Below are 10,932 nucleotides of genomic sequence, written 5' to 3'. Positions count from 1 at the left end.
TGTTAAACCAGAGTTAGTGTGGCCCCCTCGATGTTAAACCTGTGTTAGTGTTGCCCTCTCTCGGTGTTAAACCTGAGTTAGTGAGGCTCCCTCTCGGTGTTAAACCTGAGTTAGTGTGGCCCCCCCCGCCCCTCGGTGTTGGACCTGAGTTAGTGTGGCTCCCTCTCGGTGTTAAACCTGAGTTAGTGTGGCACCCTCGATGATAAACCTGAGTTAGTGTGGCTCCCTCTCGGTGTTAAACCTGAGTTAGTGTGGCTCCCTCTCGGTGTTAAACCTGAGTTAATGTGGCTCCCTCTCGGTGTTAATCCAGAGTTAGTGTGTGGCTCCCTCTCGATGTTAAATCTTAGTTAGTGTGGCCCCCTCTCCGTGTTAAACCTGAGTTAGTGTGGCTCCCTCTCGGTGTTAAACCTGAGTTAATATTGCTCCCTCTCGGGGTTAAACCAGAGTTAGTGTGGGCCCCTCTCGATGTTAAACCTGAGTTAGTGTGGCCCCGTCGGTGTTAAATCAGAGTTAGTGTGGCTCCCTCTTGGTGTTAAACCTGAGTTAGTGCGGCCCCCAATCGGTGTTAAACCTGAGTTAGTGTGGCCCCCTCTCGATGTTAAACCTGAGTAGGTGTGGCCCTCTCTCGGTGTTAAACCTGAGTTAGTGTGGCTCCCTCTTGGTGTTAAACCAGAGTTAGTGTGGCCCCCTCTCGATGTTAAACCTGAGTTAGTGTCAGTGTAAACGTAAGACACAGAGGATGATGGTGAATGTATTTCTGACTCCAGGCCTAATAACTGTGTACTTATTCTCTCTGTCCATGTCCATGCAGACGAACCGGAATCCTCCAAAGCGCGTCTGTACTTTCTGCTTTCCAACGAGGGTAACCAAAACCTGCTGGTGCAGCAGGCCAGCTTGTGGCTATATCTGAAGCTGCTGCCGGCCTCCTCCAAGGGAGGCCGGCGCCAAGTGACGGTGAAGGTGTCCCTGCAGGGCTCGGGCGCCGGGGCATCGACCCGTTGGTCATCGGTGGAGAAGCGGCTGGAGCTGAAGCGGAGCAGTTGGCACACCTTCCCGGTGACCGAGGCGGTGAGGGCGCAGTGGGAGCGGGGCCTGAGGCGCCACGAGCTGGAGGTCGAGTGCTCAGCCTGCGGGGCGGCGGCCGCGTCGCCGGTGCTGGTGGAGCGCACGGACGAGGCGCACCGGCCGTTCCTGGTGGTGCGGGCGCGCGCTCCAGACGCCAAGCACCGGATCCGGAAGCGGGGCCTGGAATGCGACGGCCGCACGAGCCTGTGCTGCCGCCAGCAGTTCTACATCGACTTCCGGCTGATTGGCTGGAGTGACTGGATCATCGCGCCCGCTGGTTACTATGGCAACTACTGCGAGGGGAGCTGCCCAGCCTACATGGCGGGCGCTCCGGGCTCGGCGTCGTCATTCCACACCGCCGTGGTCAACCAGTACCGCATGAGGGGCATGAGCCCCGGCTCCATGAACTCCTGCTGCATCCCCACCAAACTCAGCACCATGTCCATGCTCTACTTTGACGATGAGTACAACATCGTGAAGAGGGACGTGGCCAACATGATCGTGGAGGAGTGCGGTTGTGCATGAGGGCGTTTCAGCAGTCAACCCCCTCCAACCCATTTTATTTTGTTTTTTCCGTCAACAAACACTTTTCTCCCCCCTTGAGTGGTTATCCTCCACGCTTGTATTTCTCCAACCCTTCCCTTCTCTCCTTCCTCCTATTGTTGACTTTTCGAGGGTCAAATTTGGTCCATTTGGAGCAGGCTCAGCGACAGCCAGCGTCTGACTTGGAACCATCTCGGGAGCAAAGGTTGGACACAGTTCAACACGCAGTGATGTCGCTTCTCTCCTAGTGCATTAAAGACAAAACCCGGTGGAAGCACTCAAATCCCTTTGAAGCACTGTAAAACTTTTTTTTAAAAAAAGCACATCAGCAATGTATTTAAATGGTACCAGAGTCACCTTTTTTTAAAAAGGTTTTTTTTTTAGTGTGTGGGGGAAAGGATTGTTACTTTGCAACTTCGAGCAGAAGTTGAAACACAATTATTTATGCCAAGACTTTTGTTTTATGCTGTAGTGAGCTGGTGTGGAAATGGTCGGACCTGAAGGAGCCAGCCTTGTGTTTTTGTTTTGCTTTCTCTCCCACTGTAGAGTTTACACATGCACTTCTGTTTGAACCGTGGACGCACAGAAGTGGAAAATAAAAGAGAAAAGCATGTCGATCTAACCGCTGAGAAACTTTTGAGAAACTGACCGTTACTCGCCAGTAAACAAACTACCCCTCTTGGCCGCCCCACGGAAAGTAACTTCTGGTCAACAATCCAGGCAGCTCAGAACACTGGGGTCTCTGTTTTCTGTTCAGTCAACCTGACTGTGTCTCGGACATGGATAGGGGCGGTTTGAATGACGACTTGGCGAAGATTTCAACCAACTTCCAAATAACGAATCGACTCATTTTAACACAATTATCCATCATCTGTGGAATGCAACACGTTTAGCCCCCTTTCCCCCGCCCTTCCCGAGTCTGTTTTTCTCTTTTCCTACAATGTGTTTTAATCGTACCTTCCATCCCCTTCTAGCCTTCTTTCTTTTACCAACTGTTTTCAGATGACGAATGAATTCACAGTGGGCCAAATGGGCGATTGTATTTAAAAGAGGTCCTTCAGCGATAGCACGGTCCAAGATCACTACACAATGAATGGATGCAATGTGCATTATTGATCATATCTTGCGTTAAGATGCTGGAGCTGCATAGCACTTACAAAGTACCGAACGCACATTAAGCACTTGTTCTGAACGCCTTGACGATAAAAAAAAATGGTACTTAAAACAGTGCACTTGTCATGAATTACCCAACTCCGTTCGTTTCTTAATAAGTGCCGGTTGGGAGCTATGCAATGGAAGCGATTGGCAGTAAACAGGTGAATTTGTCGGATTTAAAATCTTTCCAATTACTTGAAGCTAAATCTTTCGCTTCCGGTATACGGCGAATGATTGTTTTATAATAGTTCTGTTCGCGTTTTCTATTTGCACTGAGAAGTTGCGTTGATTAGTTTTTAAAAAAAAAACTGCCATTTTTAAAAAAAAAGTGAAAATATTATTTTTATAGAAAGAAGAAGAATTCTGGGGGGAGGGGTAATCGAAATGTATTATAATATCAATGGATTAAATAACGGAACCAAAGAGGTCAAGTATTTAGTATTCTGTAAATGTCATCGGGCGGCAAGGCCGTTGAGAAGTTTAATGTTAAGTGTGGCTGATTAGCAAGGAAGATGAATATTTTGTCAGCTTCATGTTATTTCAATGTTTCAATAACCCGTGTAATTTAATCACAAGCTAGCACATTTTTTATATCCATAGTACCAACCTGTCCCATTCTGGCTGCATCATACCTTTATTGTTAAATGTGTGGTCATTTCAAACTGGTTCAGATTCATCTCCATTTACAGGCTAACAGCTGGACTATTTGACATTTCTGTACAGTTTGGCTACAATAAAAAAAAAAGAAGCAAGGCTACATGGATGGATCTGTGTCAGTAGTTATTTCTTCCAGGCCCAGGGTGGAGTTGATCTCTGACACACCCTCTGACCCTGTGTTTTCTCCAAATTATCAGTTCTTTTGCCAGCGGGTTCTTGGCAATATCGGATATCCCTCAGACCCCTGCAAGTCCCTAATCTGTCCTGTCCAGCAGTTGATTTTTTTTCAGAAAAAGTAAGCAATCTAGATACATTATAACACACCTCCAGGGCAAGCAAGACTTCAACCTGGGGCTTCTGGCCCAGAGGTAGAGACATTATCACTCAACCACAAAACACAATTACTCATTGGCACCCTGTTTCAATTACTCCCACAAATTGGGGTTGTATTGGGGAGTGCAGACCCCAATAAATATCACAACGCAATGTATATTTCTGGTACATATTACAATAAACAGATTGCAATTGTAACAGACTAATTTAACTTTCCGAGCTCAATTAGTCTGTTTAAACAGTCAACTGTATTCACAGAATGGCACCAAAAAAGACCATTAGACTCAATACGGCAGCACCAGCTCTTCAAACCAGCATCATTATCTAATGCAGTCTCCTGCTTTTTCCCCATATCCTTAGTGTTTTGAAATTGTTTTAGCTCAGTTGACTGGACAGTTAGTTTGCAACACAGAGTGATGCCATTAAGATGGGTTCAGTTCCTCTGTTAGCTGAGGTTATGATGAAGGGTTTTCCTTCCCAACCTCTCCCCTTGCCTGAGGCATGGGAACCCTCAATGACCTTAAACCACCACCTGACATTCCTCTCTAATAGAGAGCAACCCAATAGTCTGATCAGACATTGGTAACCTTAAACAATCTTTCTACCTGAGTAGTCATTGAAGACTTAAAGTGGACCTACCTCCACCACATTTCTAGGCAACGGAATAGACTTTTTAAAATTTCAACAATATGCTTTATTCGTTAAAGAGAATTATATACATAGGAAGTAACTGAAGCAGTTTGGTTCTGCACAGTAGCATATGAAGGAACAAACAAACATCAAAGTTTGACTCTGTCCAACAAACAAACCAAAGGCATCTCTTATTTGTACAGAACTATACTTACATGCATTTGAGGCATTGGGAAGGTCCAATGAACAGACTCTCATTTAACTTTGGTGGAATACACATATCCTGATGAAGGGCTTTTGCCTGAAACGTCGACTGTCCTGCTCCGCGGATGCTGTCTGACCTGCTGTGCTTTTCCAGCACTACACTCTCGACTTAATCTCCAGCATCTGCAGTACTCACGTTTGCCTAGATCCTAACTGATTGCTCAGTGACAAGTTTATTTCTCATATCGCCCTTGCTTCTTTTGCACATTAAATATACACTGTTTTCTTGTTACTTTTATGAGGGGGAGCAGCTCTTCCCTATTCTATCCAACCTGCAAATGATTTTTGAAACCTCTATCAAATCTTGGAGTTGTTTTCCTTTAAGCAGAGGACAGACACGTGACAGATCTAAAAGATTATGAGGCACCTAGTTGAAGTAGACTGGAAGATAATTTTTCCATTGATGTAAGGGTCAATGACTAGGGAGCATAGATTTAAGGTATGGAGCAGAAGACCAAGGGAGATGTTAGGAAAACAATCATCCAGAAGATGGTGGAAATCTGGAATTCACTGCCCAAAAGTACGGTAGAGGCAGAAATCCTCAGAGAAGAAGTATTTAGAGTTACACTTGTGATGCCAGAGCTTACAAGACTATGGGGCATGTGCTGGAAAATGGAATTGAATAGTTAGGTGGTGGTTTTTGACCAACACAGACTTGACCTTTTTCTGTTTTGTAGATTTTTATGATTCTTTTCTCAGCCTCTTCTCTCCAAGAACAATCCCAACTTCTTCAATCTATCCTTATAACTGATGTTTTTCATTCCTAGAACCATTTTTGTAAATCATTTCTGCACTCTCTTCAATCATTCACATCTTTCCTATAATTTAGCATCCACAACTGTATACTATAACTGAGGTCTAACAGGTGTCTTGTATAAGTTTAACATCATCTCCTTGCTCTTATTCTCTATGCCCTTATTAATATAGCCGAGAACACTACATGCTTTATTAATTATTCTGTCCACCTAACCTACCACCTTCAATGATCCGTGCACATCTATACCGTCTCCTCATGCACATCTTTTAGAATTGTACCCCTATTTTATTTTTTCAATGTTCTTCCTACCAAAGTGTATCATCCCACACTTCTCTGCGTTGAACCTCATCTGCCACCTATCCATCCACTCCACTAACTTGTTAATTTTCCGTTGGAATTTCACACTGTCCTCCTCCCGGTTCATGATTCTTCCAAGTTTAGTGTCGTCTGCAAACTTTGAAATTGTCCCCTGCACACCACGATCATTATTGTATGCCATTAACATATATCAGGGAAAGCAAGGGTCCCAATACCAACCTCTGGAGAATATCATTACAAACCTTCCTCCAGCTTGAAGAATATCCAATTACTCTATTTTCTAACACCCAAACAATTTTGTATTCACATTGTTACTGTCCCTTTTATACCATGACCTACAATTTTCCTCTCAAGTCTGTTGTGAGGTACTGTAGCAAATACTTCCTGGAAATCGATGTACACTACATCAACAGCATTACACTCATCGAGCCTTTCAGTGCTAGTCCCTCACATCCCTTCATAGCTGCATTATCATCAATAATTGACCATGCTGGAAATCTAAAATAAGAACAGAAAGTGCTGAAGAGATTCAGCAGGTCTGGCAGCATCTGTGGAGAGAGGCATGTGTCATTTCCAAAGAAGTGTCACGTTGGACTGGCATTTTAAATCTTGCCACTGATAGGCTTATTTTCTTCAGCACTTGCTGGTTTTGTTTCAGAATTGCAACCCTAAACAATTAGAACACGATTTGCAGGATTTATGTTTTCTTATACATGTCAACAAATGTGTGTCAACCATTCCAATGTACATGGGAATGGGAATGTCTGTCAACTCATTGAAAAAACATTCTACCCAGTGTTAGGCAAATCCTGTTATTAAGATCCATCTTTTCTTGCGCCTACAATGCAAGAGTCCCAGCTCCCTGGACCAGTGCAACTGGCTCTCTAAGGTATGATTTGGAGACACCGGTGTTGGACTGGGGTGTACAAAGTTAAAAAATCACACAACAGCTAGTGCTTCCAAATAAACCTTTTGGACTATAACCCGGTGTTGTGTGATTTTTAACTCTCTAAGGCAGGTGCTGAATTTTCCAAATTTACCAAGTCCCGCAGTGTCAGTTCATGCTTTCACACTATCATGAAACAAAATTGCTAAGTTTCTCTCTCCCCTTAGTTTTCTGCTAAGTGTTGATGCTGTTGCAGATCCCTTTCAGTGGTTTAATGAAGCTCCACGCTCATTGATCCCCACTGCCCAGACACTCGCAGACTGATGTTACAATATTACAACTTCAATGGGGACCAGCAAAGGAAAGGTGGGTCAGCAAAGAAGGGGACTTGCTGTGATAAAACCACTTGTCCATAATTCCCCAGTGATAAATAGGTGAGTGTTGTCGGGAATGAAATATAAACGAGAGTTTCCTTAATATTAACATGCACGGAGTTTGGCAAAGCATAGTCCAGCCGGTTGAGCGGTCTGGAAGTATTGGATAGGAAGCTCACAAGTCCAGTTAAGACTTATCTGCACAAGGAGCATTAGTTATGGCTATTGTTAAAGGTGTTTGTTGCAAAAAAGCTGTTTTTATCTACTTTAAGGTTTAAAAAGCACTTTGGAGAATAAGGCTAATGTTGCTGCACTGATGTTTGTATCATAGCTTTAGCCTCATTTGGTCCTTAGTCTATCCTATACTGAAACTCTTTGTATGGACTGGACTGAACTATTCTACTCTTTACTTGCAAGTCTGCCTCCCAGCTACCACCTTCCTTAAAATTTCACCCCAAACTCTGCTGTCTCTACCTTAATTGGTACCTGATCCAATTTACCCATCACCCATGTCCTTGTAGATTTTCATTGGCACTGAGGAAAGAAAATCTTCAAAATTCAACAAGTTTTATCCTTGTTTTCAAAACCTTATTCACCCTCCCCTTTCCCAACTTTGTAAACTGCTCTACATCCTTATGCGTTCTCTGTACTCCTCCACATCTGGCCATCTCTGCATCCTGTCACTCTGCCCTCCTCCCCAACCCCAATTCACTGGCTGGTCACTGGAGGCCATACCTTCTGCAATATGGACTTTACATTGTAGAATACAGGACTGAGTTGAGGAGGAACGTCTTCACCCAAAGGGTTGTGAATCTGTGGAATTCCATGCCGAGTGAAGCAGTTGAGGCTACCTTATTGAATGTTTTTAAGGTAAAGATAGATAGATAGATTTTGAGCAGTAAATGAATTAAGGGTGATGATGAGCAGGCAGGTAGATGGAGTTGAGTCCATGAAAAGATCACAAAAAAATGATCTTATAGAATGGCAGAGCAGGCTTGATGGAGTAGATGGCCTACTCCTGCTCCAATTTCTTATGTTCTTATATTGTTATGAATACCACCTCTTAATGTTTCTGTCTCTCCATCTCTCTTTCTCCTTTAAGATACTTTTGACCAAATTTTGATCACCAACATTTCCTATTTGGTGTGAAATATTATTTGATAACTCACTTGCAAAACACTTTACGATGTTAAAGCACAGCTCAGTCTTGAGCTGGTGTTAGGATGGAACATATGCAGTGCTGCATCAGCATTAGTACTGAACTAATTAGATGGAAAAATTTGTGATTAAAAAAAAAATTTGTTCACAGAACGTGGGCATCACTGGCTAGGCCAATACTTATTGCTCATTCCCAACTGCTCAGAGGACAGTTAAAAGTATGTCTAAAACAATTCTGTGGATCTGGAGTCACATGTAGGTCAGACCAAGTAAGGATAGCAGAATTTTTTCCTGAATAGGGCATTGGGAATTAGATGGGATTTTTTTAATGTCAGGATTAGAGTGGTGCTGGAAAAGCAAAGCAGGTCAGGCAGCATCCGAGGAGCAGGAAAATCAACGTTCTGGGCAAGAGCCCTTCATCAGCAATGAGGCCTCATTTTCCTGCGCCTCGGATGCCACCTGACGTGCTGTGCTTTTCCAGCACCACTCTAATCTAGACTCTGATCTCCAGCATCTGCAGACCTCACTTTCACCCTGGGATTTTTTAAAATGACAATTGTAATTAGCCTAGCTTTTTATTGAATTCAAATGTCACTATTTGCCATTTGGGATTTGAACCCTTTTCTCCAGACCATTAGGCTGAGGTTTTAGGATTATTAGTCTCCTGACATTACCACTACTTTATTACTCCACTATTTCCTCTTGGTGATGCAGTCAAAAGTTGACAAGGAATGGAAAAACTCTATGAGGTGCAAAATCACATTTAGTAAGAGATTATGGCTTTTATTGGAACTACTGGGTATTTTATAAATGCACTGAGTATGCAGTCTTGCTCCAATTTTAATATTTAACAGATGGTAGCTGAGCTCCACATAAGCAAGTAAAGAACACAGGCATAGCTCTTTGTGGACCTATCAGTCTGTATTACAACTGGGTAGCAGAAGCAATGTCCTGTTGGCTGTAATGTTTATTGTTGTTATTCGTTTTGAGGATGCATTTACACAGGTGTGAGAACATTAGCTGCAGTTTGGGTTCCAACTAGGTAGTATCTTCTTTGTAAAATCAGAAATGCTTGAACCACTCCACAAGTAGGGCAGCATCTATGGAGAAATAAAACAAAAAGTTCAATTAATCCTGCAGTTCCATACAAGTGCAATAAATGTCGAACATTTTGTGAAGTACTGTACTGTGTTTACCATGAATGAGGTGTCAAACCAACATAGACTAAAATACAAATATCAATAAAAACAAAGTGCTGTGGACGTGTAAATCTGAAATGAGCACAGAAACTCAGGAGGTCTGGCAGTATTTGGGGAGAGAGTTAACGTTTTGGGTCTGATGTGACTTCTTCAGAACTCAGAGTAAAACTCTTCCTTCAGGGTCCCTGAAGTCAAGAATCAAATCTGGATTCACACTAATTTGTTCAAAGCAGAAATCACATGCAATGTAAATGCATCCCTGTTCATCAATGGGTGCTGAATTGCACCCCACAAAAGGTTTTGTACTAACATTGAGAGTAAAATGTCACAAAGAAAATCTGACCCAGTGTTAATTAATTATTGATGCAACAAGACAGAAATTGGTAAATAAAATGAAAGTCAAATGTTTGCATTGGTTAAGTAGTTTATCGAATGCCTTATCACCTGAAATATTGAGTTATACAACATGTTGCATAGAATAGTCACAATTTTGGGGGTAGGTATGGCATATAAACTTGTTAAAGCTGCACAAAAATAAGTTATTATAACTGGTATATTGATACTAAATGGATGTCAAAAATTAACACTAGGTAACTAAAATTTAATGGTTCTCACTCGGTAAAGATTCCTGAGATAACAGGCTTATCTAATTAAAATTACTGACTAGCCACTGAGTGGATCAAGCATATTGCTGATGGTGTAGAACAAGATGGCATTGTCAGTGAAAAGGGACATGCAGAGAGGCTCCATGATCATTTAGACCAGTGGACTGGATGGACAAATTCATGGCTGACGCTGTGTAGTATGGTTAAATGAGAGTTTATCCACTTTGATAGGCAAAGCAGAATGACAAGCATTATTTAAACAGCGATGACCAAGAAGACCACTATCATCCCGCTGTCAAACAAAAATCAGGCAATATGCCCTTATGACTACTGTCCAGTCACTCTGTCAGCTATTGTTATGAAGTGCTTCAAGAGGTTAGTATTGGCATGGATCAACTCCAGCCTCTCAGATTTCCATGATCCACTAAAATTCACTGATTGTTGGAATAGGTCCAAGCAGAAGCCATTTCTCTGGCCCTACATCGGACTCCTATTTATTGATTTTTTACCTCCACCTTCAACACCATAATTCCAAACAAACTCATCTCTAGACTCTGAGACCTCGGACTCTGCTCACCCTTCTGCAACTGGATCCTTGACTTCCTGACGTGCAGGCTGCAATTAGTAAGAATAATCCTCAGCCCCTTACTATACTCCTTATACACTCACGACCATGAGGTCAAATTCAGCTCTAACTCAATTTTTAAATTTGCTGATAAGGCAGAGTATGGGAAAGAGATAAACAGCTTAGTGGCACGGAGTAATGACAATAATCTCTCCCTCAATGTCAATAAAATGAAGGAGCTGGTCATTGACTTCAGGAAGCGGAGTGTCAGTATTAATGGTGCTGAAGTGGCTGTGGTCAAGAACTTCAAGTTCCCAGGAGTAAATATCACCAACAATCTTTCCTGGTCTATCCACATTGATACAACAGTTAAGAAAGCACACCAACACTACCACTTCCTCAGAAGGTTAAAATTTGACTTAT

The 10,932-nt window shown here is 42.7% G+C and overlaps 1 protein-coding gene across 1 annotated transcript in view; it reads left to right on the top strand.

Annotated features, from left to right (window-relative positions):
* The window catches only part of LOC122551763 (inhibin beta B chain-like), a 14,647-nt gene extending 11,134 nt beyond the window's left edge, over nucleotides 1-3,513 (top strand). The window contains exon 2 of the mRNA XM_043694212.1: nucleotides 812-3,513. Coding sequence (XP_043550147.1) covers nucleotides 812-1,590 — 779 coding nt within the window. The 3' untranslated portion in view covers nucleotides 1,591-3,513. The remainder of the gene's footprint in view (nucleotides 1-811) is intronic.
* Nucleotides 3,514-10,932: the final 7,419 nt, after the last annotated feature.

Source organism: Chiloscyllium plagiosum, chromosome 7, assembly GCF_004010195.1.
Source record: "Chiloscyllium plagiosum isolate BGI_BamShark_2017 chromosome 7, ASM401019v2, whole genome shotgun sequence".
Classification (NCBI taxonomy): domain Eukaryota; kingdom Metazoa; phylum Chordata; class Chondrichthyes; order Orectolobiformes; family Hemiscylliidae; genus Chiloscyllium; species Chiloscyllium plagiosum.
The sequence above is the reverse complement of the archived record's forward strand: the minus strand, read 5'-3'. Positions and strand labels throughout refer to the sequence as shown.